This window comes from Cyrtonyx montezumae, unplaced genomic scaffold (assembly GCF_038088225.1).
Source record: "Cyrtonyx montezumae isolate F1298 unplaced genomic scaffold, pur_monq_1.0 scaffold_32, whole genome shotgun sequence".
NCBI classification, from domain to species: domain Eukaryota; kingdom Metazoa; phylum Chordata; class Aves; order Galliformes; family Odontophoridae; genus Cyrtonyx; species Cyrtonyx montezumae.
This window is the reverse complement of record NW_027072037.1, coordinates 4,307,640-4,335,000: the sequence shown is the minus strand read 5'-3', so window position 1 is coordinate 4,335,000 and position 27,361 is coordinate 4,307,640. Positions and strand designations below refer to the sequence as shown.

General features: G+C 48.3%; 1 protein-coding gene across 3 annotated transcripts in view; it reads left to right on the top strand.

Annotated features, from left to right (window-relative positions):
* The window catches only part of LOC136053971 (mitogen-activated protein kinase kinase kinase 3-like), a 62,713-nt gene that overhangs the window by 19,667 nt on the left and 15,685 nt on the right, over window positions 1-27,361 (top strand). Inside the window, exons 3-7 of one of the 3 annotated variants that reach the window (XM_065744983.1) lie at window positions 6,683-6,792; window positions 14,877-14,917; window positions 15,896-15,995; window positions 21,778-21,891; window positions 23,384-23,495. In XM_065744983.1, coding sequence (XP_065601055.1) covers window positions 6,683-6,792; window positions 14,877-14,917; window positions 15,896-15,995; window positions 21,778-21,891; window positions 23,384-23,495 — 477 coding nt within the window. Of the gene's footprint in view, window positions 1-6,682; window positions 6,793-14,873; window positions 14,918-15,895; window positions 15,996-21,777; window positions 21,892-23,383; window positions 23,496-27,361 lie in introns of all 3 variants that reach the window. The other 2 variants (XM_065744982.1, XM_065744984.1) reach the window with 2 other exon arrangements.

The following is a 27,361-nucleotide window of genomic DNA, read 5'->3' as shown; positions in this document are numbered from 1 at the left end:
CAAGAAACCCCAGCACCTCACAGCATTAATCTGAGTATGTCCCAAGCTGAAGACGTCAGCAGGCAAACTCCTGCCAAGAAATCCTGCATATCAGAAGGGTCTTTCCTCATTTCCTCATGTATAATTGCTCTGTTGGACCTGCTGAGCTGTGCCCTGCCCTGAAGGCGAACACAGGGTGACCTTGCCATCCCTTGGGTGGGGTTTCAAGAGAGTGAAGGACAGCAGGATCCAGCTGCTGGCCAGAGTCTGCTGACTTGCAAAGGGAACGTGCTCCTCCGGTGTCTGCTACAGTGCATAGCAATCTGGGCTGGGAGAGGGTAATGGGATCATTTTTCTCTGCATCAGATACCAAACGCTGCTCCAGACAGTAGCAAAATGGTTTGTGCATGTGGGTTTAGTTGAAATGGAAGATTATCTGCATCTCTGTCACTGGGTGGATGTGTGCAGCAGGCTGGTTTGCTGTGGGCCATTTACAGACATCCCACTCATGGAGGATGAGCTGAAAAATGGTATTTGTAGCTGCCTGTGAGTTAGTGTCTGGTCCCATACTTCGTTGCTTAGAGGCTGTTGTGCTCCAAGTCATGGCATTAAGCTTGTGCTTCTAGCTCACATCTCTCATCTCCTTCCTAGTTTTGATGGAGCAGTCACTGCAGAGATGTTAATGGATCCCATCTGCTCTTGATACCTCAGTCGCTGGTGTTTTCTGTGTGACCTGAATCCTGGTGGCAGGACATATCTATTGATGATCTTTGTAGGTACTGAAGAAAGCTGGTGGTCTGAGTCCTCTGCAAGCTACAAAGCTCAGCAACTTTCATATCCAAGCTCATTTTCTCTGCTGGCTCTTGGAGCAAAGGCAGCATTCGTCTTCACAAGAAGGTTCTTTGGGCCATGCTTCATATAGCTTAGTGGTGCCTGTTTCCTTGGTAAAATCAGGACTGCTTCAACCCTCACCTTTCCAGGAAAGGGTAGGTGGTACTGGCAGACATGGTGTGGTGGCCATGGTGGTCATGTGATGATGTTTGCACTTGATGATCCTAGGTCTTTTCTAGCCTTGATGATTCTGTGATTCTCTGACCTTCTGATGGTGGCCGTGGTCAGTCCCACCCGCTGCTGGCCCAGTAAATGTGAGCTTCTGCTGTAACACATGGGCCTCCATGACAGTGTGGTGTTTCTGCTGAATGTCACATCCTGCTCTCGTGTTTGCTGAGATTCGTTACGGAGAAGTTTTTGGAATTATCATTTGAACTCTTCAAACTGAGACTTTCTGGGTGAGCTTCCTGGAAAGGACTGTTCTGTTGAATTCCAGGTCAGGACCTGATGTGCAGACTGCTAAGCAGATTTCTGGGGTCTTTGTGTACATCTAGGAAGGCCAGATCGAGTTAAGCCCTAACCACATTTCAGCTTCTATTAATGTATTTAGCTCTGTCTGCAGACTTGTGCAGTCTTGGATGGAGTTTTTGTCTGTCACAGAGTCCTGTCCACAAAATGAGGCGCAGACAGCAGCTCCTATCTCTTCCCACCTTGGCAGTCCAGCTGAACATCCATCCAGGCAGGGGCTGCCCTTTGCAGAGCGATGCTGAGGTGCTGACTTCTGCCTTTCAGTCGAGGGTTCTCTTTGATCATTGATAAACACCATTATTCCTCCCCGGAAAATCTGTTTTCCAAAAGCACGAGAAAGAAAGTGAAGAGAAAATGGAAGGCTGATGTCCTTTGCAGAGCAAAGATTATCTGTGTTATAGCTGTGCAGTTCTGTGTTTCTTTTCACTCTGTGACTCTTCAGTATTTTTCCACGGTGTGTTCGAGGCCTGCGTTTTGACAGGGCTTCCACTGAAGGTGTGACAGTGCTTCTGTGAGGCTTCCCCATCCTCCATCCGACCCCTGTAACCCTTCACAGCATCCTTCCCTCTGCCTGGGGATATCCCCCGTGGTTGCATCACCTCACTGAGAGACGGCCACGAGCAGCGGTTGGAATTTACACGGGCACGACGGCTGAGCTGGGCCGGGCCGTCAACACCACGGCCGTGTAAAGCACAGTGGGATCTTCAGTGACCACAAGTGGTCACGGCTGTGGCTTTATGCCGGATCCGTGCAGAAGTGTGCAGGCAGCGTGCAGCCCCAGAGCTGCTGCTCCAGCCGTGCTCGGGAGTGACTCAGAAAACAACGCGTTCCCCTTCTGCAACACCCAGGATTTTTCCCCAGCTTTTCCCAAGCCCGAGCCTGGTGGGTGAGAGGGGCTGAAATCAGAACTTGAGCTGTCTCACAGGACGCTGGCTTCCACCTGCAGGCTTTTCTCTGTGCTTCGTACAGCTGGTGCCTTTATTTTTTGCACTGTTGATGGAAGGAGCTCCACGGAGCTACCGTAAGCTGCCTCTTAGTAATGACCTATTAGCGAAGCCAACAACAACAGCACTGTCTAGACCATCTGAACGCAGCTAAATTATTCCTTTGTCCCTTCTTCATTTGCTTTCTCTCCTGACTGTTGAATTGTTTTGGGTGGTCCCTGTTGACCTTCACTCTTTCTTCTTTGCTTATTTTTGTTGTTATTCACCAGTAAAGCTGCAGTACTAAGACTGAAACTCCAGGTTCCTCTGTGCTGCACGCACGCCGGAGCTGAGGCACTGTAGCAGCACCAGGAACTCTTCTCTGAAGGAGATGTGTCATGTTGTGGCTTTCTGATTTTAGTTCATAGCAGATTTTACAAGTGCTGGGCGCTCTAGATTCGCATCGGCAGCGCCTGGGACCTCTAAGTACTCCAGTTTAATACAGGATCCTGCCAAAACGGATCAGTACTGTGATCCTATGACTTCTGCTGAAGTCTGAAGTCAATCCTCCCACATCCATTATAGCTCTGTAGTCACTGGTTCCTGAGTCTGCTCCTGTCTAACTTCTTACCTCTCCTTAGCTCTTGGTACTTGGTACTAACCCTAACCCAGACCAAACCTTTGCAAAATCACTGAGATCTCTGTTACCTTTGGTTGACCATGGTCCTTGACTGGGTGGGCACGATCAATTGAGCTTCATCACAAGAAGCTGATTAAAAAGCACAGAATTGGGGTGTAGGTAGGAAGTGGAGAATAAAGAAATGGATTCACCCTGAGGGAGCTGGCTGAAAGTCAATAAGGAAGAGGAGACACTGGGGACAAAGGGCCAACGTCACATGTGAAATGAAAGTCACAAAGTTGACTTTCACGTTTCATTTTTGCTGTCTGTGTAATCAGCTTTTCTTTGTCCTGGTCTTCTCTGGTAGAAGCATTCCTGTTTGCACGGTGTGCTGGGTAGAGAAAAGGTTTTGTTTTACAAGCATTTCATCCCATCAGCCTACAGCACTGCTCAGGGGGTTTGTACAGAATGGCACCAGCTGGGCCAGGAGGTTGTCCAGGAGCAAGAACATTGTGCAAAGTCAGAAGGTGATTTGAGTCCCTGAGTCCATCTGAGCCCTGCAGAATGCTTCACTGGTGTTGTGCAGCTCGCAGTTGTTTTGCTCTGGAGCTTCAGCAAAGCCTGCGAAGATGTCTGCTGTGTAACCTCCAAGTTGCATTCTCATGAGGCCAAGTGCTAGATCAGAAGATCCTGATCTCTTGTTTCCCTCGGTGTGGGATTCCTGTTGTCTCCCTGGCATTTTTCCTTGGGGAAAGCCATCCATCCTGCACTTCCTGCTCGCTTGAACCAAGCCCAGCTGCCAGCGAGCAGCCTGTGATACCCCTTCTGCTGGAGAGGCTTGGGAGTGGCATTTGGATTCAATTATCCAGTGAGCTTCAGTGCTTGTTTGAATTTTGACTGTACTGGCTGAGCTGGCTGCTCGTTTCCATGGAACAAAGTCCTCCACCCTTCCAGGGAGTCAGCTCGGAGACCCCAAGAGCAGTAACAAGGGTGGGCAAGAGGCTGAGTCTGGAAAGCATCAGTCCCTGTGCAAAGCTGACATCAAGAGGACGGGGAAGCGTTGGTTTTGCAACTGACTATGCACACAGTGACCTGCACTGAGGTTGCCTTGGAGCACAGTGTGGGTTTTTTTCACTTGGTTTTGAACGCTTGAGCCTTCAGCCATAGTCCCTCTGCTTGTGCTCAAGTAGTGTCTGCTCTGATACTCAGACCTTTTGATAGTGGGAAAACAACCTTCCCTGCTTGTATGAGAAGGAGTTTTCATGTCTGATTTTGTAGCAATGTGCAGCGATGGCATTGGGTTTGTATTTTCTAGTTGTTGGCAAGCAGCACTTAGGTCTCAATTAAAAAATGCCATTAGGATGCTGAGTGAGCAGCCTAAATACCAGAAGGATCCTCATTGCTTTCCTTTTTCTTCTGGTAACCAATTCAGGCAACCAATGGCCCAGCTTAGCACTACCCACTGCGGGCTGAGCTGGTTGATGGTTGGGTACATCTGAAGACAGGCTGAACTGAAGCAGTGACTGGAAGCAACTGGATGCTTCTGAGGAAGTCCAGCAGGGAAATGAGACTTCCAGTGGTGCAGGTGGGGCTGCAGCACGAGGAGTTTTTACACCTAAATCTGGCACGCTCAGAACACTGCACTGCTGGATGCTTTGGTCACTTTGATGAGTAGGTAACGGAGGAAGACTCGATCATCACTTTGAGGTGGTGACCCCACGGTGTTTAAACAGAAGAAAGCTTGTTAGGTAGCTTGAATATCCTGTTTCAGCCCCATGTGATAGGATGAGCAGCAAGAGCACTGACATTTTCATACATCCCTAGAGAGATGTTCTTTAAGCTCCATCCCTTTGCATTTTGCAGAGTGATAGGGTTCACCTCAGCTTAAGGATCCCACTGTTTTGATGGGTTCAGTGGTGCTGTGGGCTTGTCTTAGGCATTGTAGCCAAGGCATAATTCATGCTCTCACTTTCTTCTTCGCTTTTAATTCCCACTGGTACCCACAGGGTGTGGTGGGAACTCTTTGGGACGTGGTCCATGGGGTGTCAGGGTTTGGGCCAGCTCTTGGGGACTGTCAGGTCTTTCTCTGGGTGCTTGGGAGGAGTGGAGAGGGCAGCTGGGCCAGTCCCTCCCAGAACACTTGGATGATCCTATGTCCTTGTGTGTTGGAGTACTATTTCTGTTATCACAATTATTATAGAGGCTATGGTGCTCTCCAGCAAACCTTGTGTGTTCCTCTTTAAGATGGGCACTGCTGATTTGAGTAAGTCCTAAAACATCTTTGCAGGGCACTGGTGGATTAACCAGAGGTGCATCTTCTTGCAGATGCTGCAGGGATGTCCAGAGGTGAGCAGTGCAGTTGGGTTAGTGAAAACCCAGCTCTGCCACTGCGTGCTGGAGCCCTGATTCCCTGTGGCATTCAGGGCTGCATTCTGTGTCAGCAAGTTCAGGAAGCTTTTGTTGTCACTCCAACTGGAAAAAAGGGAAGAGGCAAGGAGAGTTTTGGAGATACAGTTTTGGTGGAAAATTCCTAGAGGGTGGTGTGTGTGTGTGTGTGTGTGTGTGTGTGTGTGTGTGTGTGTGTGTTGGGGGAAGGGGGTCATGTGTATTTTGCTTTTTTTAACTTGTCCCTCCCTCTTTCCTTCCCTCTTCCACCAAAGGAAAAAAAAAAAGGTTTTTTTCTCCTTTTATTTTTTTTTGCATTGTTTTTTTTTCCTACTACAAAATCTGTGTGGAAAACCAGGCTCGTCCCCTTGGGTCCCTTTCACAACCAAAATAAGAAAAAAAAAGAAAGAAGTAAATATGGGAAAATTCTAATTCTTCTGTGTTTTCCTTTTTTTCTTTTTTTCTTTTTTTTTCTTTTTTACTGGACTAGAAATAAACCTTTCTATCTAATTGGTGTTTTACTGTAGGGTTTCAGGTTGTGCTCCCTGCCACCTCCCTTGTGTTCTCAGCAGACAGGGAAGTGCAGGAGGGGGGAGAAACTGTCATTTATCTATAAGCATTACATCTACAACCGATAGAACAATAAATAATGTGGAATGTATCATCATGTGCTGCTTACAAGAAAAAAGGGTTCTCTGACCTTCACAGAAAGCTGGATTTTAGACATTTTCCCCTCTTTTTTTCCTTGTTTCATGCTCAGGGATGGCTCTGGGTACACAACAGACATGACAAGCCCTCAACTCTTTCTTTCACAGCTCCAGTCCTTAATACCTACTCCTCTTGACTGTATCAGCATCCACTGGGATGCCCATTCTATCCTGGGCAATTGAGTTTGTGGCCTCTTCTGATGGATCTCATCTTGTCCTGTGGTTTCTCATTGGCTCAGGTTTTGGAAGTCAGTTGCATCTCTTAAGCATCTTTAATGGAGAGAAGGGAAGGGGGGCATGAAGAACTGGGTTGTGCTCCATCACTTGCTGCGAGAGATTTTTGGGTTCTGAAAGGTTTGCCTTACAGAGCACCATCTTAAACATAACAAACTGGATCCAGCCCCCTGAACACTACCCCTAGCCTGTTGGTCCCACCTTAAAGGACTCCTTAAGGGACACGGGCTGAAAACGTGGCTCTTCAGAGGATCTTTGTCTCTACTGATGAAGAAATGTGTATTTCATACACACAGTGGGCTGAGAGGGACTGTGGTGTGCAGTCCTGGAATGTGTCTCTTAATAGCAAAGCAGGACATCATGACATTTGATCCATTAGGGTTGAATGGTTGCGTATGTGATGCTGATTTTTTTTGTTTGCTCTTTCAGGAATGAGGTTACCTCCTGTGCTTCAGCTGTCTGTCCTTCTTTTGCAGATGAAGAAGAAGCTCTGAACTCTATTATGAAGGATTTGGCAGCATTGGGCAAATGTGGGGGACTGCTGGACAACAACAGGAATAAAAACTGTGTCTACTCCAGCAAACAGGTAAGGCACTGCTTGAATCTGCATCAAACTCCAGTAGGATGAAGAGGTGGGTGGGCATGGTGCTGTGAAAACAGAGTTTAAATCGTGGAATTGTGAAGTATCCCAAGTTGGAAAGGGCATATTTATTATCCAGCCCAAGTCCTGTTAGCTGTGAAATGTTAACGTAGATGTTAGTTAAGTGTTAGAGGTGAAATCAACAAGTGTTGCTAGGGCTCAGAGCATTGGAATATAATCAACCTTATAAGCTTTAGGATCTCTTTTTGAAGAGCTGCAAGGAAACTGCAGTGATCCCATGTCACAGAGGGGCACTGATGGAGCAGGGGATAAAAACGGTGCCCCAGATCATTCCTAAGTGGAATAAAAGGGCCCAGAACTGTTTTCTGTCTCAAATCCCACCCCAAGGCACTGCTTTCTTTTGGCACTGAATCTGGCAGAACTTGCTGCAATCTCTACAGCTTTAAGACTTGGCTTGGTCAAGTGTTTTCTATTGACAGCGTTGACGAAATATAATATTTATTGTGCGCACATTCTACTTCAGATATTTCAAAGATGGATTGCCAGCTTTGAGCTGTAGACACCCAGGCTCTTTTGGGAGGAATAATGTCATTCTTATGTAAAGTGTTCAAACACTAATTACTATTGTTTATCTTTACGCTCCCAAAACCAAACGTTTTGGCCGTGTTGTGCATTCAGAGTTGATTTGGTGAGCAAAAAAGTTGTCCCTTGAGCAATGTTAGGAGTTACTTGCTGACACTGAATAGAATAGCTGAAGTGAACTTCGTGGCCTGTTTGCGTATGGAACAAATACTAAACCAAACTGAATTTGTGAGGAAAAGATTCAGTCGTGAAAATGCCAAGGAGAGGAAAACAAAACATGGGGAAAAATAATTAGGAGTACCAGGATGCTTCTGGATTTTGAATGCTTTAAATCCACTTGGAATTCTCCTTCTAGTGCAGTGACTCCGAGCAGGCTTGCACTCAACATCGTAATTGCTGACAGCCTAGCAAGGAAGAAACCAAATTGTCATTTACAGATGTCATGTGTATTTTAGCAGCATTTGTGGATGGGATGTAGAGGCGAAAAACGCTCTTCCCAAGTCACACAATCCCTCTAGGCTTCCTAGACACGTGCAGGCAGAAACACATGCGCGCGTAGCGTGTCAGTTTCAGAGTGTGCCCTGGTGGTAGCAGCTGTCCAAGTTGGATCACTGGAGTTGTGTTCAGCTCATGCTGAAATAAATCCAAGATGTTTGCAGAACTGACCGGAGAAAGTCGGAGCTGGCTCTCTGCAGCTGCAAGCGAAGCAGACACAATCCAGCACAGCCCTGGCTGGCTCCAAGGGTAGCATGTACTGCAAGTTGGTGGGTGGGGACCATCCCGAGCCATCTCAGGATGCTTTCAGGGCAGCAAAATTTCTTAAACTTCTCTTAAATGACATTTTTGTTTCCTCACAGCGGGAGAAAATTCCTGCTGTTGCTCTTGAAAACTAGCTCTAGACGCTGCAGAGATGCAGCTAACTAGCTATTGAGTCAAAATAAGAAAGAGAATAGTTTTCATTGGCTGAATCATCAACCACAAACGTTTCATAGAATTGAACTCTTTATTCGTAGCCCAGCCGCTCCATACCTTCACTTACACATTGCCAGCAGGGTCATGTTGTGCTCTGCTTTAGAAATGCTAGCTGCCACTTGCCTTTAGTTTTGTTATGTTAGGAATCAAACTGTTCTTCTGAATTACAGTGCTGATGCTTGGGAAAGCATTACCTCCCTTCTGCTTTTCCTTTTTATCCATAAGCGGACCGGCTGTAGCTGTGCACCCAGAGTTACTCAGAGCTCAGTGATGGAGGAGACACAAGTAGTCAGCATCCCGTTCTGCTCGTGCATCTGGGGCTGAGGACTCAGACCAGCAGGCCCCCACGGGATGAAGGGCGTTGGAGTATGTTGAATTGTTGCTTCATTTAATTGGACCAGCTGGAACAAGTCTGGCTCGCGGGATGATGGGAGTCTAGTCTGCGAGGTGGGGAGTGGCCGTAGTAGGTGGAATTAGTGGGGAACTTGGTTCGTGTTTGCAGCTCAGAAACTTTTAATCAACTTGTTTGGGTCTTTTTTCTGCTTTTTTTTTTTTCTAAGCACAGAGATTGCAGCGGGGGCAGGGGAGAAATTGCTTTAGAAATGCAGTTGTCGTGCCTGTGATTTGTTGTTTGTTTGGTACTCGGTGTTCCTGTTGTTTTTTATGCAATTGGGTTGGCTGGTTGGGCTGAAGGATGAGCTGCAGGGTCTCCTTTCTTGGAGAGTGAGGCACTTGGATGCTCAGTTTTCCTCTTGGAAGTGTGGGTATCTCCCATGAGGCCCTGCAGCAGCTCGCTCACATTGTAATACTTGGGTTTGAACGTTCAGTTCTTAGATTAAAAAAAATACAACAAAACCCCAATATTTTGCTATGGAAAAAAATGCTTTCCTGAAGCATGGGAATCCTTCAGTCAGCGTTCCAGATTTCTGCTGAAAAACATTTCAGTCGAGAATGTGTTGCCTAACTATCCTGTCCCACTGCAACTTGCTGCAGCACAGAAACACAACCGGAGTGCTGCCTCATCCCCCGCTCCTCGAGGGCTCTGGAGCACTCACTTGACAGACGATGAAATCTGAAATCTGGAGCCTTCCAGACAGTGCTGCTGGGAGGACTGGGCCACACGAGAACCAAAGATATCGATGGCGTTGCTTCAGATCATTTCAGAGCTTCTCCATATGGCCTGAAAGTCTTTCTTTAAACAAGAAAAGAAGGAATTGTTTTCTTTACAAATGAGTTTTGGACTAAGGCTTGAGGTTCTGAATGCCTAATGCTGCATAGAGGAGAAAGAAGCAATGATATTCACGTTCTTCGTGTCTGCCTGCTTATATGCACATCCATTTAATTGTGTAAATAGCACCTGGCTGCTAGCAGAATGAAGTTGGTTGTCAGTGCTGTGTTCAGTGTAATACAAGGTGTTGGTGTGGGTCTCTGTCACAGCTGATGGCAGCTAGCGATTCCTGGACAGTGTTAATTTTGATTGCAAGTTCTTAGGGCAGTAAAGTGCAGTGTTTGTGAAGAATGTTTTCCCGTGCACAGCAAATGTCAGACTGACCTAAAAGTTGTTCTTTTAGTAAATTACCTCGGTACTGTCTTTTCTTTGGCAAGCTGGAAGCAGGACACGGCTCATAACAAGAATAAAACACAGCTCGTGTTCTTGGGCTCTGTGTTTGCAGGTCTTCACACAGCCTAAAAAAGGAGTTTGGCTTTAACACCTCTGTTTTACCACTGGGGAGTATGAGGGTCCATAAACACTGCCTTGAAGAAGGGAGGTGCAGCTGCAGGATTTTCCCCACTTTGGGATCAGAGACCAAGAGGGGAGCAGCATCCGAGAGAGGCTTGGCTGTGGCTGGCAAAGGCAGCCAGGTCCCATGGATCTGGCCTGGGGGGAGGTGTCACCTTGTCTGTTTTGGCACTGACTTGCGTGCCGCAAAGTAACACCCAGCAGAAATCCAACTGGGGAAAAGCTGTGCCTGCCAGGTAGGTGGTTGGGGCTGAACATCCTGAAGTTGTGGCACTCAGGGGACCTGGCTGGTGGGCATGGTGGTTGATAGTTGGACGAGATGATCCTGGAGATCCTTTCCAGCCTTGATGGTGATTCTGTGATTTTTGCTGCTGTATAAAACAAAACTGTCTGTAACTGAGAGCAGTGAGCCCTCTAGTCATCATCTGTCTTTCCGCTGGCCTCTGGGCCGCTCACTTACTGGGCTTTCTTCGTTGGATGAAAAGAGCTGTAAGGATCCAGGGGGACCGGGGTATCTCGTCACTCCCACCCACCAGGAGGACGATCCCAGACAAAACTCTTTCTGTTGGATTATTCTGAATAACCTAAAGCGCGTGGGGGTTCTGTGTGGATCATTCCTAATGACGTGAATTAGTCATCTCCTCTTGTGGTTTAGGGACATGGTCCAGATGTCTGGCTTGTAATGAGCGTCCCATTGCTAAAAGCGAGGTTAAGCACAGCACTAATCCGAACAGCATGCGTGTCAGGGAGGTAGAGAAGTCCCCTTGGCCTGGCCCCGTCGTGCTGATATCTCTAAGTCAAAGCCAAAAGTTGAGGAGAAAACCCACCACTCTGTGGCTTTACTGGTTCAGTTACTGATGCTTGAACGGCACAGTGCTCTGCGGGGTTTTCTCATTGTTTCCTAAGCCAACAAGGAGAAAATGAAATGGGTGAAAAATAGCCACTCTTTTTACCCTCCCACATGTGGGAATGGGTCTTTTTTTATTGTCCCTATTTTACCCAGAAGAGAGCCTGGGGCAAAGTAGGTGCCCCAAGGTGTCATGGGTAAGAGCAAAACTAGAATCACCTTCATGTTTCACCATTTCTGACAGCAGCCCTGTGGCTCTGCGTGACGGATGCCCTCATCCATCAGCGTGGCATTGGAGAACATCCCAACTTGGACCCGTGTCCCCAATGTGGTCTCCTGTCTGGGTGGGAAGGGGCTGAGGGTGCTGGGCACAGCCTGCTCCTCTGAAACCATTTCCATTTTAGGCATCGCTGCATGTTTTGCCACGCTCTGTGTGCTTTTATTACAAACAGCAGTTGGCTCTTCAGGGATCTCTGTAGCGGGCCGTGATTCACTCCATTTGGAAGCACTTTTTCCATTCTTCCGACGTCTCACTTAATCCCCTCCAGCTCAGTCCGGTTTTCCGGTGTTCCGGAGGGTTCTGTGGCACTCATTGTGTGTCCCCCACCAAACCCCTCCATGGGGGCCGTGCAGAGGTGGCCTTCCCTTCCCACCGTGGTTCCCCCCATCGCCCCGGGCCCAGCGTGCAGCTGCGGCCCCGTCAGCGCTCCTCAGGGGGTGTGGGCTTTTTTTCTTTGTGAAATTGAAAGTTGTCAGGAAGGAGCTACAAATACCTCCTGGAAAGCCTGGAAAGATGGCGGTGTGTTTGTGGTCACTGCAGTGGTTTTGCTTTTCCTTTCCTAGGCATGTGGAAAGGGTGAAAGACCAGCAGCCACTTGTTAGCGAGGCTGGAGGAAGGGCCTGTCCCAGTGCCGCAGTGATGCTCTGTTATCTGTCTAAGCCTTCCAGGTTCTCCTTGCAGCCTTCTGCCATGGGGTGGTGTTGAGGGTCAGTGCCCAAGGCACAGCCTTAGCCCTCACTGCTGTCATTAACACATGCTCTTCTTAGATAAGTCTGCCTGCACTGCTCCAGCTGATGGCCCATTGATGGCAGGGAGATGGAGGCTGTCATTAACATGGCAGCGTGTGGCAGGGAGGCCTAGGCCAGGCCAGCAGGGCTGGAGTTGTGCAAGGAAGAGCTGTCACAGTTCCTTACAAAACAGCCAAAATATTTGCACATTGTGTTGGGATCTGTATGGAAAGACACTGCTTCTGCCTTCCTCTTCGTTGCCTGTTTGATGTACGTGTGGTTTCGCCCCGGCACTTGGCACTGCCCCACGCTCCCTGCGTGATCTGAAATGAGTTGCTCCGAACCAGATTTCCATGGGTGTGAAAAATCACAGCCTGCTCCAGCGTTTAGGAAGTGCTTTGCATCCTCCTGGGACTCCGTAGCCCTTTGGGCAGTGCCCGCTTTTATTTTTTATTATTATTATTTTTTAAAGGAAAAAAGTATTTGTTGCTGGTGGCGGTGATGAGTTCAGTTTCAGCTATGAGTCAAAAAGCATGAGCAAGCCACGGAAAGGGCTGCAAAATAAAACTGTAACTGACTTCTCAGTCTATATAAATATACATATTCATTTGTATTCTGTGTAATGTCTTTTTCTCTCCCCTACCCACATTTACAAGCTTAAGATTCCGGTTTCTTTGAGGGAGGTGAGAGGTAAGTGGCTTTTACATTAGCCCAAGGAATCATAATCTCATTAACAACTGCAGTGGTTTTCATTCCCCTGGTGCAGCCTGTGTGTTTGCTGCAGTGCTCAGAGCAGAGCAACGTGGGGCAGCTGGCGTGCTTTGTTGGCTTCAGGCCTCAGCCCTGTTGTTGATGTGGAAGAATAGGATGCATCGGGATCATGGCTCTTTTTTTTTCCCCCCTTTCCTTCTCTCTCTGGAGCTTTATGCAGCATAAACACACAGTGTGCAGCTACCTCGAAGTTCAGCACAGCTTTCAGGTCTGTGCTGAAAGTGAAACCTGTGTTTTGAAAGGTTTCCTGCAGCGAGGCTGGAGCTGCGTGAGCTCTTCCCCTTGCACATCCTGCTCTTTTGTAAGGAGAAACCTCGAAAGTTCCTTGCCCTGATCCTTCTCTTTATTTAGAGATGGAGTCTGCAGGGTTGCATGCTGTGAATCCACACCGGTTCATTGCTTTCCAGCATCCAGGAGAGGCGATGTAGCCAAGACCTTCAGATAAAATATGTGAATATTTTATTATTAAACAAAAAAATGGCATACAAGAGCCCATCTCTTTTTTTTTTTCCTCCTCCAAAGAGGTAATCAAAATTGGCTGGCAGTCCCACCCATGTTTGGCTGTCTCTACAGCCAAAAATCCAAGTCTGCAGTGTGTTATGATCTTTTCTTCTTTTGAATGTTGGACTGTTATAGACCTGCTTTGGTATTTTTTTTATGGCTTAGGCCTGGTTCTAGAAGCAAACCTGGAGGTTCTCCAAATATTGTGGGTCTGGGGAGCTGGCTGCAGATGGTGAAGTGCTGTAAGTGCTTATAGCAGTGCTGAAATGTCCCATTTTGTGACATGGGCTCTTCCAGCCCTGCCAGGGAACGCAGCAAAGGCCACAAGCAGCACTAGAAAGGATGTGTTTCAAGTGATGCAATGGGCTACCCTGAATCTGCCAGGGTTTTCAAGCTTTATTGACTGGGTTGCCTCTGGGCTTGACTTCCTGAACTTCGGTGGCTGTTTAAAAATAAACCTAAGAACACCCGTCCAGCTCGTTTTCCTCATTAGAGACAAAGCTGTTTCACTGCAGCTCTGCTTTCCCTCTGAGAAGATGGAAAGTGTGCCTTCATGCGTGGGAAATGCAGAGCTAGAGATAAGGCCCCTGCTCAGGAAGGGCTGTCACCCACCCAGACCGGGATTATCCCTGGCACTAAAGGACCCAGTCCTCCTTGGGGTCACACCTCTGAAGGAGGTGGTGAATGCTTTTTTTCTCCGTGGGAGGAAAGCCAGTGTTTGAGGAGGCTTGTGTGGGTTAGTGGGGCAGAGATCTGGTTAACTGAGGTGACTAAACGTGGTCTGGAAAGTAAAAGGGGTTTTGATCTGCTTTGGATGCCATTGGAAAGTCGTGCCACGAGCCAAAGGATCCTGGGGGATGCTTGGCCCAGGGTCGGTCTGGGAAGCTGAAGGAATGAAAAAGCTCCTTGTGGTCTTACAACAGCTGCTAAATATACACAAGGGGAAGATGGGAGAAGTGGCTTTTACTGGTGACTGCGTGGTTGCGTTCCCAGTCTGCCCATGAATCTCTGGAATTCCTTTGGATGGAGCTAATGGTTTCTCTTGGGGTGAGCAGTGGGTCAGTTCAGGGTGCACGCTTTCCCTGTAGGAAGGCTGATCTACTCTGCACTGTGTATGCTCTAACAAAATAAGAACAGCAGCCATCACCTCCAGTGCTGTTGGGTTTTAAAATCCAAGACTGTCTCTCCGCTGCCATCAAAAGATGCTTGCTTGTCCTTTGCTCTCATTTCTTTGTCCCAAGTGTTGATGTATTCTGTAAGATATCACCTGAGCTTTGCCTTTTGGATTCTCTGGGCTGAACAAAGCCTTGCAGAGCACTGATGTGGGACAGACTACAATGTCAGACACTTATCCTGTTTGCCCCTTTGATAATAGTGCCGTGTTCTCAAATGAGCTCACAGCATTTGAAGTTTCCCCCTTGTATTAATGCAGTTTATTAACGTTACACAGATGAGTAAGTGTCCTCTTCTTTACAGAAGACCTACTTTGGGAAGTACACTTATTAGCAAAGTAATGGAGTTTCCCCTTCCTAAACTTGGTCCTAAATAGACAAGACATCTAGCAGAGCTAGAGGGGAGCTCGCCTGAGAATTGCTGAGCTTGGGATCTAATTGGGACCTCACTGTTTCCTTTTTTTTCTTTCAGCAGCGAAATGTCAGGATCAAGTTTGAGTATGAAGGAGAGAAAAGGTATGTACCCAGCCCAGTCCCCATCTGTGTACAGGCACAAATGGCCCTTTTTACCCAGCAGACTTCAGCCAGCTGCAGATGAGCTCACAGCAGGATTAAGTCCTGAAACCAACTACAAGTTTATGTGCGAGAGCCTCGCCTCGTCCTCCTCACCATAAGGACCTCTGGGGTTTGTGTGCGCTCGAAGTGGTTCCAAGCTGGAAGTCATTAAATGCCCCTTACCAAGGACATTGGGTGCAGGGTTGGATCCTTTCCTCTTTTCAGTCCTTGAGCTACTGTAGCAGAGCTGAGCTGCAGGACTACAGAAATGTCCTTTTATTAGCAGCCTGTGACACTTACTTAAGATAACCAGATTTTGGGCATGGGTCCCATAAAAATAGAACTGGGAGTTGAAGCTTGCACGCCCTTCCCTCCTTGACATTTTCATGGATCACCTCTGCTTGATGCTCAGTGACTGTGGCAGGGCAGGACACAGAGCTGGAAACCCACAGGCTGATGGTCAAAGTTGCATTTGCAATTAAAAAATAGTAACAGGGTTAGCATAGGGCTGAACCGTCCCTGCTCATATGTACCTGTGATGGTACAGGAGAGGCAGATTCACGGGATGCCGAACTGCATCGTTCTCTTTTCCATCCCTGTTCCCTGTTCAGAACCACTTGCTGAAAGTGGAGGTGATAAATCACTCGCTAGTGGATGACCCAGGGGCTTCTGCGGTCAAAAGCCATAGGGCTTTCTCCTTTTCAACCTGCAAACAACACAGCAGGAGGAGCAGAGGAGGTGCACTAGAGTTTCAGGTAGAGGTCTCACCTTGGGCGTAGCAGATGAGCAGTGTTTGTATGGCCATAGAAGCGAGGAGCAACTTTTGTGCTTCGTGGTAGGAGAGTGCCAGTCCTTATTTCGGAATTGTCTGTCCAGTGCTGAATGCCACTTGTCCTTCTGGTGAACTGAAGCTACTGCTCTGTTTATTTGCCAACGCAGGATCATCCAGTTTCCAAGACCGGTCAGATTCAAAGAGGTGGTGCAGAAAGTCACGGATGCTTTTGGACAGACGATGGACTTGGTCTGCATGAGCAATGAGGTACTCTTCCCTTTATGGTTAAGGAGCATTGTAGGGTACCTGGCAGAGCTGAGCAGTAATTTGCTCATGTATGTGATGAAAAGTAATCTTACTTTGTGGCTTTCAGCTACTAGAGGCATACAGGAGCTGTTGCCCAGACATAGCTCAGTTGTGTTCTCTGACTCCAAGCCAGGCTTTTCCTTTCTTAAAATGATTTCAGTCAATGCTTATTACATTATGTCCTAAATACGTTGTCCTTCGCCCCAGAACAAACAAATCCCCCAAACTCAAAACAGGGAGGAACGAAATAACAGAGAGGATGCTGTCAGTTCTGCTGGAGGTGTTTTTGTATGGACACTCGTTGGGCAGCGGGAGCAACTTTCAGAGCACTTGTGGCTGGTGAGAGCACACATGGGGCAGAGAAGAGAGCAGCTGAGACCAGATGACCTTTGTGAGAGCCACACAAAGTGACTGTAGACTGTGTTTGGGTTGGATGGGTTGGATGTGACTCCTCATCCTGGGATCAGTTTAAGGAGCATGAGGGACAGCAGTACTAAACCAGCATGCTTCTACCCAGCACTGATTTTATTTCACCCAGAAATGGCAGATCTGTCTGCATTTTGTTTCTGTGGTTAGGTCAGCAGTGAAATGTACATCGGTGTTGGTATCTCTCCCAGGTTCTGTCACTGCATACCAGAGGCCAAGAAACCCTCCCTTTGCAATCCTTGCATTTGAAGTCCTGAAGACCTTCCTGCTCTCACCTTCTTCATAACACAGGCCACTGCACTTTTTGTTCCCTGAGCCCAGCACTGTGTGTGAAAGGAGCTGGATGCATGTTGCTGTTGAGGCCTTTACCTAGAAGGAGGCAATCCCTGACGTGTTTGCATGTGCTCAGTGTCTTCTGGTGAGGCATCTTGCCATGAGCTGTGCAGGAGGCTGCAGGCACAGGGCTGCTGAGGTGGAGATGGGAACAAGGAGAGGTCCAGATGTCAGATAGGCTTTCAAACACCATTCCTTCTGGATCTGTCTTGACCACTCACTTCTTGAAGAATTAATTGCAAACGTATAAGAACCTTTCATTGAAATATGAGGGAGGCTGTGAAGAGAGCTTCTTCATTCCTTTTGTTCTTCTTTTCTTTTTTTCTGGGAGATTAGACCCAGTGAAAGTTCCTATTCTTTAATAATAGATACCTCATGATGCCCAAGTGTCCTTTGGGCTTTAGCTTTGAATGCAGTCTGGTTTCTAATCTTGGGCATTCTCTGACAGCCCTCCCGGGAAAATCCTGCCATTGAATTCTCCAGCAATGACTCACTTCATTCCAGGTTTCTTTCCACTGGAATTTTTTTTCAATAACTGCAAATAGAAGCTTAAATAGTGCATTTTATCCCATGTCAGAGACTATTCTTGGCTGTGTGCAGAGCACATAGCAGGACCACGAGCTTGGGGTACTTTTGACTTCCTAGGGATGAGGAATACCTTTGGTGATGTTGTTTTACACACATAAAAATTCCTCCTTTTGAGAACTCACACCTTTGGGAAGCAGTAGCAGTTTAGGGTTGTTGTAGAAACTCAACAAACAGACAAAAATGACCTCTGGGGAGATGAACTGTATGTCCACATGGTGACCCCCCCCAGGGTCTATCTTGCAGCATCCTCTGGGCCGTGATTTTAGTTGCATGACTGCAAGACTGTGAGGTAGCTCAATCACATATTTCAGTGACATTTCACTCTTTCTTCAGCAGTTCTTCATTGCCATTAAATGTTTCTCCTGCCATAGAACCTTGCAGAATATAATTACACTGAGGTCAGCAGTCCCCTTTGAAAGCTCAGTGAGTGGCAGTCACTGTCAGAGTGAAGCCAAGATGGGCGAGATGAGCATGCCAGCTGGGTGGAGTAGGGGCACACATGAATCACATCCTGGTGGGACCATGGAATCAACGGGCTTGGGCTGGTAGAGATAAGAGCCGGGTCTGGCTGTGGGTGTACTGCACGGGGCATGTCTGCATGTCAGCACTAGGCTGGACTCATCATTCTGATGGGCAGGACAGCAGTCTTGCCTCACGGGCAGCACGGTATGGTGACTTTTAGAAAGCTGGCTGTGTTGTCCCTTGAAGGAACATCAGTTCTGTGTGAATTTCATCTGCATGCACTGCCAAACAGCTGCTGCAAGTGTAACTTGTCATTGCTCTGTGTCCATCTCAGGCACTCAGCCTTGCTGAGTTACTAGTTCCCCCCTGACCTCCCTTTGCATGTCCCTTCTGAGGCCCAGGCCATTTCACATCATCACTGCAGGAGGTTAAGGGGAGTTGCAGCTTAGGGAAATGGTAGGAGCTCTGTTATGGGGAAGGAGGATTGTTTTAAAGCGTATTTAACAAACATTTGTTGAGAATTGTTGATGCCAGTTGGTCCGGCACTGGGCAGGAAGATGAACTAATTGACCTCTCAGATTTTTCCCCAGCCCCATTTCCTGCTATTCTTTGGCTCTCTGCAGTGTCTTATGCAGTGAGTTCTCGCAATACAGCTGCAGTTGGAGGAAACTCACCCTCTGAACTCACTTTCTTAGACTGCAGGGGACTGACTACCAAGTAATGTGCTGTAACTTTAGGTTCCAGTGGAACCCACTGATTATAAAGAAGAAGAAGCTCTCAGTGCTGCATTTAGGAATTTTGTGTAGGTGATTTTTGCTGTCCGTAGCTGCTCATTCTGTAGGCAGAGTAAACCCAGTTAGGTTTGCTCTGGTGCCTGCTTCCATGGTTCTGCATGGATCTGTATTTAGTTTCATGCCTAGTAGGTTTCTGTTCCTGTTATCCATATGTGCCACAGTCTGGAAGCCAAATGGAGGAAAATCTACTTGCCAGATGTGGGCAATAGGTAAAGCCAAGCTAAATACTGGCCCCAGTCCCTGTTCCAGGAGGGCACTTGCTGCCTGATACTTTTGGCTTCTCTCAGGCAGGCATGCAGATGTGTTAATGTTGTGATACTGGAGTGAGATGGAGTGACCTGCAGAACATTTTGTTCAGAGCAGCAGCTGTGGGATTGCAGCTCTGAGCTCTTGTGAGCAGCTCATTAAAGGGATGGGTGAGAATTGGGATATGCCTATAGTTCAGAGACAAATTCTGCTTGTGGATAAAATGAGGGGGAGCAGGTCTCCAACATTCTCATTTCTGTTTGGGCGAGTAGAGAAAGCTTTTCTGCTTGATGCATCTGTAGGACCCTTGTGAACTTCAAGAGGGTTAAGCAGAATATGGAGAAAATATCCTTTAAGCTCTGCTGCAGAAGGAAGCAGGCTGTCTGGGGACACCTGAGTGGAATTTGGAGACATACTCAATACCATTTCTGCCTGTGTTGTGCTGTGACCATAGGTGATTTGCAGTGATCCCAAAGTTCAACCACGCTATAACCCATCATGGGCCTCCTGAAAGCTCTGAATGGTGATATCTATCATAGAATCGTTTGAACTGGAAGGGACCCTTAAAGGCCATCTGCTCCAACCCCCCTACAATGGACAGGGGCACCCACAGCTCCATCAGGTGCTCAGAGCCCTGTCCAGCCTGACCTTGAGTGTTTCCAGGGATGGAGCACCCACCACCTCTCTGGGCAGCCTGTGCCAGTGCTGGTGAGCACTTTCCTTTCATTCACATCCCAGTCTGGTAATCTGTTTCCAGGCTGGTTTGTTATCCCAGCCCAGATGAGGCTGTTGCTCACTGTTAGCACCCCAGTTGGCTCTAGGTTGCTTTCTCAGCAGGTGAGGATCATCTTCCTGAGCATTGCCCCATCTGCTTTGATTGAGGACTCAAGTCTTTCTCTACAACCAAAGCATTCTCAAGAGTTCCTCTTGGAGTCCTTTCCTGACAAATAACAAAATAGTTTTTGTAGACAAAAGCTGCACAGCCGGATCATCCATTTTCCTGGGTGAATGTTCTCAAAGCTTTGCTTTAAGGTCTCTGACTTTCTGTAGGAATATGTAAACTATGTTTGTATACCTTATACCAGAAGAGCACTCCTGGCTCAGCCTGAAGTTCGTTGCTTAATTATCTTTTGGAAACTGGTCTTGCCTTTCCTCAGCAATTATCATTGCTGCCATTAAACTGGAACTGGCAGCTTCTTTCTCTCCTGTGAATCCAATTTCTGCATATCTGACTGTTTCATGCATGCTGTAGGGTTCCTGAATATTTGATTTGGGACTGAAAACTGCACAGGGGGTTACATAAAACTTAGGTACTGCATTGCCACAGCCCCTTTCCAGATCTGGATTTTGCCATCTTGAGGATGAGTGCCTACACTCAGAAACCACCCCAGTCCACAGCTGTTGGAGCTCAGCTCTGGTGGTGAGAGGATAACTTTAAGCCTGGTGTTCAGCATCAAAAACAGGGGGCTTGTATATGTCCCTGTTCCCTAACCGTGAAGTGGAGACGAAAAACAATGTTCATTTCACACAGGAGAGGAGAAATTTGTTCTAAATCTTGAGGTGTTTGCACACAGCAGGCACCTAAAATGAAGTCTGGCAGGCTCAGGTTGTGGTCCCTGGGTGGAGGAGGTGACCGTAGCAGTTTCCTGAGATGAATCCTTGTCTCCTTTGGCCAGGGCCTTCCCTTGACCTGGTCATCCCCACAGCCCTAGTGCACACAGTCTGAGGTGTATTTACCTACAGGCTGACGGCCAAACCCTTGGTGACACCCTGGGATCAAAAAGGGAGACACACAGGCAGCTTTTGAGTGCCTTCCTCTTGGGCAGTTGATCCAAGGAGTGTTTGTGGTGTGAACTCCTATCACCCAGAGAGCTGCCTTTTTCAAGTGCAGGGCTATAGCTCCCAGTAAGGCCAGTGGGGCTTTACTGGGAGCTGTGGCTGCTCGGTCTCTTTGGTAGGCAGAGCTGCTGTGTACTTTGGCACAGCCAAGATATCACATGCTCTGCTGGCTGGGTATGGTGCCAGTGCCCTAGGCAACCTGCAGAGGCCAAGGCTTGGTTTTTATGATGTTAGGCAGAGTGCCCCAGAAAGGAAGGCAAATAGCTGTGTTTTTCATCTCAGCCCAGGGCAGCAGATGATGCCACAGGACCCCTCTGAAGTGCAGCTGTGTTGGGTGCTGGATGCTTTGCAGTCCCTCTGCAGGACATGGTAACCACACAGCAATGTCAGGGGGCCACGTTCTGACTGCTCTGCTAGCCTTGTTTTGGGTGTCCAAGTGTCTCTTCCAGCGAAGGCAGCAGTCACCTTTTGCACAGGAAGAGCTGAGGCTCTGATATGTGAATGTTTCCCTTATTTCACCTGAGGCCAAACAGCGCAGAAGCACAGATAGCAGCAGGAGGGAGGCAGCTTGGGATCTCCCACAAGAAATGCTTGGGTGCAGCTCACTGCTTTCCTGGAGCGCCGTTGCATGGCTGTCTTCCAGGGAGAAAACCCAGGCTCTTCTCAGCCTGGAACGGATAGGGCTGATCTGGCGTGGGGTAGCTGCAGGCCTTGCCTCAAACTCCAGGTCAGAGCAGCCCTGAACAGCAGGCAGAAAGCCTAAGGATTCATCTCAGCCCTCTCCTCTGACCACTAGCTGAATGTGACCTTTAAGCTCTCTCCTCACAGATGTTTTTTGTTGTGACTTTTGCGTCTGTTCCACAGTAGATGAGAACTTGGAAGAAAACACCAGAGCTCAGCAAGCTGGGGGTGCGGGGGCTGTGTTTCCCATCCGCTTTCTCGGGTTCCTCCCTCACCCCCTGATTCCCAAGCTGCTCACCGTGAGCATCTGCCTTCTTTTGTTTACCCCGTTGTGTGACACTGCCGTGCTCCGGTGTTTGTTCAATTCCTTCCAGCTCCTGATCCCACTGAAATCCCAGGAAGACTTGGACAAAGCGATGGAACAGTTGGAGCTGAGCCCTTCCCTGAAGAGCCTGCGGATCCTCGTGAGCGCTCCAAAGAAAGCGAATGTGAGCTGTTCACCTTCTCTGCTCTTTTGTGTCTGGAGCTGGCCGCCTTGTCGTTGAGCTGGAGAGTGGAAATGAGTCTCCTGCACTTCAGGAGGACCACGGGGTCTGCCCTGCTGTGGCTCAGCTGCTCTGAAACCCTCCCATGGCAGCAGGCTGTAGCAGGGCTCAGCCCCATCCCGCTCCTCCTGCAGCCTGTGGTGGGTTAAGTACTGTCCTGACCATCCTCAGACAAGGTTAACCCCCGGGGGCACCCCGTGTGCTTTCCACCCTCCATCTGCATCCCCTCCCTGTGTACGCTGACCAGTTCCAAGCTGGGTGGCAGCACAGGGTTTGTGCAATGCTGAAGTACTAAAAGCCAGGGAGGACAAAGTAGAGAATCCTTCAGTGTCGTGCAGGACTGTCTCTTTTCCTTTTTTTTTATTTATTTCTTTTTCTCTCGAGCTCAGTGGTTTTGCAGTTAAGCCTGTTAGCTTGACCTCGCCTGCACGGAGCTCCTTGCCAAAGCACATGTCGTTCTGCCCCAAGCACAGGCTGTAAAACAAGGGATTTGCAGATGTTGCAATTCTCTTTCTTCCTTACATTTCCTAGAAGTACTGGAGAGGCTGAGAGTCTTGAAGCTCATAGTGCTTGTCCTCATGCTGCTGCTGCTGCTGCTGCTGGCAGCTCCTGGGTCTTCTCTGCTCCTTTTGGGAGGTTCTCAGGAGGTGCAGGGAGCAGAGCCTCAGGGGAAAACTGAGCCATCAGTTGAGGTTTCCTAAGCCATGCTGCTCCTGGAGGCTGCAGGAACATTGCAGCGTTGCAAGGCAGCTCCTGAGAGCAGGGCAGTCCTGGTAGGTCTGTGTGCACCTTTGAGGTTGGTCCAGCTTTTCCTCAAGCATTGTAAACACTCTTCTGCAGGTAAAGAAATGCAGTTTTGAGGTCATAAATAAAATTCTGCCAAAATCACAGTGCAGTTTATCACCTTATGTTCGTAGGATTCTGCCACTACCCCATCTTACCAATGTGACTCAAGCTGTGTTGGAGTTACCAGCTGGATGCACAATCCCTCACTCTCCTTCCTTTCTGTACTCCCAGGCAAAGCCTCATTGTCCACTCTGCTCTGTTACAGAGTCACCTCTGCAGTGCTCAGGTTGCCACTGAAGTAGAGGGAGCAGGGAGGAGAGGCTTTCATTTTGGGGTTGCAAACTTCAGGGCAAGGATCAATCAATCTGTGTATCCGTCCCGAAATAACGCAGTACCGGAACAGTCTTTGATGTCCTATGTCTGTAACGTTCTGCACTTGGACTCAATTTCATTGTTTGAGGGTAATTTACTAACAGTTGTAAATCGTTTGTGAGCGATTCTTGGATCACTCCAAGTTGAATGCATGTTTGGCTTTTAATGGTTCTTGGGCAGTGTGGTCCCGGGGAGCTGAGTGCAGGATTTCACACGGTGCGTGCGGAGGGTCCTGACCTCTGGCAGGGTCTGATCGTTCCCTTTGTCTGATGCACAGCTCCTGCAGCCAAACAACAGCAAGCAGCACGAAATGAGGATCTCCAGATCCATGGGAGATATCATGGGATCCCTGTACAAGGACTCCGAGAGGACACGGAAGTATTCCACAGGTCAGTGAAGCGCAGCAATCCGTGCTGGGTGTTTGTGCTGTCACAGGCAGGGCCACCATCCCCTGTCCTATCACACTCCTGGAGCTATTATGGTCTGGTGTCCGCCCTGATGTCACCCACCAGTGTCTCAGTGCAGTCACTACTTGGCTTGAGGAAGAAAGTGTGAACTGCACAGGTTGTAGTGAGCAGAGGCATGAAAGCTAAAGGGGGTTAAGATGTAATGTGAGGAGAAAACCTCACATTTAATGATAAAAACCTGCAGTGAACTTGCTGAGCTCCGTCAAAGTGAAGAGTGAGGATCTATAGAAAGACAAGGCTATTCCAGACCTTGGCATCCTTATTCCCTTAAACCATCTGTACATTCTGTATCCCCCTCCTTCTATCTCTTAGCACAATAACGTAGCACAGTGGGCTTGGGTTTCTTACATCCTGAGGCCCAAACGTGTCTCAGTGCCAGCTGTTCTTGGTGGTGGAGTCTGTGGTAGCTGCTTTTGTGGTTTCTCAGGAGGACATGCATGGTGTTTTGCAGTGGCAGCATTTGAAATGAAGGAGCATCCCTTTCCTTTCAAGGCACTGGGAGCAGATACCTGCTGGCTCTTGTTTGGAGAACCATATTGGATTTCATAGAGAGCAGTGCTTTGTGCAGCGTGGGTGAAGCAGCCTGTTGGGGTATCATTCTCCACATTACAAATTATAGGCAGGATTAATGATTCTGTCTTGCAGTGAGTGTTCACTGCTGCATCTGTGGGTGCTGATTACAGGGTAATTTCTACAGAGCTGTATTGTGTTCAGCCAGTTATTTCACAACTGTAGAAACAGCAGCATTGGAGGCTTGGAATACAATGGAGCTGTCCGACAAAAATGCACTTGAAGATGTAATTAATCCTTAAAAAAACATCTCTGTTTATATAGCAGCAAAAGATTCGGGACTCTTCTCTCTGTCACAGAGTATCTCATCCCTGGAGGTGTTCAGGAAACGTGGAGATGTGGTGCTGAGGGACATGGTTGGTGGGACTGATGGGGGTGGGATGACTGTGCTTCTAGGTGATGTCAGCGTTCTTCTCCAGCCTTAATGATTCCATGGCTCTTCTCCAAGGATGTGCCCTTTCTGTCTCTCGTAGCATGTACTGCCCTGATAACAAATCCTTTACTTTGCTGCACTTCAGACAACGACACACGTAGGAAATACTCTTCTAGGGTACATCCCATTTAGCCATTTGCATAGCTGCTGAAGCCAGGTGTGGCTGCTGCCTGGTCAGAGCTCTGTCTGGTCCCATTGTTGGTATGTGCTAGGAATGTCTCTTTCTGTTCCATTGCTTTCTAGCTTTCATGGCTCTCAAGAGTTCACCCAGCGTCTTCTGAATGAAATGCAGACATAAGTACATGGCAAAGCTCAGACCCTCTGCAGAAACTGCTTGAGCAAAACATCTCAGGTGCTCTTTTTTTCTTTGTCCCCGATGTGGCTGTTGATGTCAAGCAGCCAAGAGCTGTGGCACACTGGGCTCTCACTGACGTGTGAACCGAGCGTAATGGGCAGAATTGATCCCGCATGTTGCTGTGCTCCTGAGATTGATTCATGCTGAGTTAGACTTTCTCATTAGTTGACACACCAGGCTTTGGCCTTGTCTTACTGTTTACTTCTTACCTACTGTACATCTTGCTGTCAGTTGGAGCAGAGCTTGCTCCGAGCCCTCTGCCTGGTAGAAGCACACCAGAGCTCTCTGGAGAAGATAACTCATCTCAGCTTTTCTCTTAAGACAGCATTTGAAAAGAGATTTCAAGCGATGCTACAGAAAAAGGTGGTTCAGGGTCATGTTCTCAGTGTTTCTGAGATGTCTCATGTTTTTCTGCTGACTCTGCCATGATAGCAGCAGTGAAAACTAATAAAACTGCATGTCATTGGCACGAGCACATTAGAAGGGGGTAGATGTTCCGGGGAAGAAATTTGGCTATTTTTGCTTCTGCTGGACAGAAAATGTCTTCGTTCCCTGTCCCTAAAAAACCTTATGCAAAGTCAATATTATTTTTTTCATAAACAGTTTCAGTGAAACGCCCCCAGCCACACACACACACACACACACACACACACACACACACACACACGTGGGTTTTTTTATTGGAAGAGGAAAATGTTCCAGTCTCAGGGTGATCAGCATTCGAGAACGTTCAGCTGAGAGCCAGAAAACTTTGTCTGAAATCTCCTGGGGTTCGGAGTTTTCGGATAGCTGAGGGCTGCTTTCACAACATTAACCACCAGCTATTCGTGAGCCCCATTCTGGAATCAAGGTTTCATTGGAAATGTTTGCCAAAGGGGTGATTCTTTATTCCCACGTTGGCAAACTGTGACCTCTGGGAAGAGGTGGTGCAGAGCGAGGCATCCTTTTCCTCTTTGCTTTGGGGCATTTGGTGATGGGCAGTGTGGCACATATCAGAATCACAGAGTGGCTCGGGTCATGCTCAGCAAGGGACGTGGTGCAGATAACAGCACAGAGGCATTTGTGGTGGAAACAGGTATTGGTGGTGCGTGGGCTGGATGGCTGACTCAGAAACATGAGCAGCATTGTGATATCTGTGCCATTAAACTCTTGGGGCCGGGGCACAAGTGCTGGCTGGCAGCTTGGAGTCCTCGACCAGCTCTGGACTGCCCTCCCAGCTGTGCCCAGGTACCAGCTGGGGTAGCACAGGTGGAAATCATGCTGGTTGAACCTCCTCCCTGTTTTGAGAGGAGGAGGAGACTTCGACTGTGAGCATCACGTCTCTTGCCTTCAGATGAGAAAATGGGCTCTGTCCCACTTAATTTGTACCCTAAAGTTTGCCTTAAGCTGAGATATAGGGATTCATCCTCTGGGGGTCAGCATGGAGAGGAGGAAAACTTGGAGACGTCCCACCTGAAAAAGAAGTCCAGGGAGATTTGCTCCATCTGCCCACACCTCCCCATGGCAGCCACAGCTTGTTGGTGAGCAGTTTCCTGCAGGTTTCTGTCTGCTTATTGTGCCACTGTGTCCTGAGCCCCGTGTTCCCACCAGGGCTTGGAAGAACAACACATTTTGGTGTCACGTCCTTCATTTGGCTCTGTGGCAACATCAGTTCAGGGCTGGGCTCTCTGTGGCTGCAGCTGTGAGCACAGGCAGCTGTCAACAAGCCCTGCCCGGCCCTTGCTTTTATGGGGTTTCTCTTCTCCATGAGGACTCTTGCTTGATGCTGGTCAGTGATGGATGAAGTTTTGGGAAGGATCTGCCAGGGCAGGGAAAGGGCGAAGCCAGGGAACAAGGTGGCTGAGGGAAGCCAAACCTGGCACAGGGGAGCTGCTTGTACGTGCAGCACCAAGAACTCTGCACATACAGCATGAAAGGCATTTCTTAAATAAAAATAACAGAAAGGAACATGAAAAAAAACAAAACAGGAGATGCCAGCAGTGACTGTAAGGCTCCGTGCTGGCCTGGTTCACCCTGCCTGGGACATGCTGTGCTCTAGCCTCAAATATAGGGCTTTACATTAATGTGTGAAACATGGAGCAGGAATCCCACTGCAAAGCACCTTGCTGCAAAGGGTAACTGAGGTCAGATGCTCAGCTGCTGCTAATCTGCAGAGATTCTCTTGAGTTCAGGAATCCTGCATAGAGCTGCTGAGATCTGGCCAGCATCTGGCTTACAAGCCTCGGAGCCTGCCCGTTCCCTGCTGGCTCTGGAGCACCCATGTAATCCTACAGGCTCCAGGAGGACAGGCTCGGAGGTCTCAGCTCTTTCTCTTGCTGCTGCTGCTGTTTTGTGAGCATTAGTTCAAGGCAGAGACCATTTGTGATGTGTCTGAACTTGGCTGACCATTTCTTTCTCTGACTCTGGGTGGACAAAGCAGCATTATCTAAT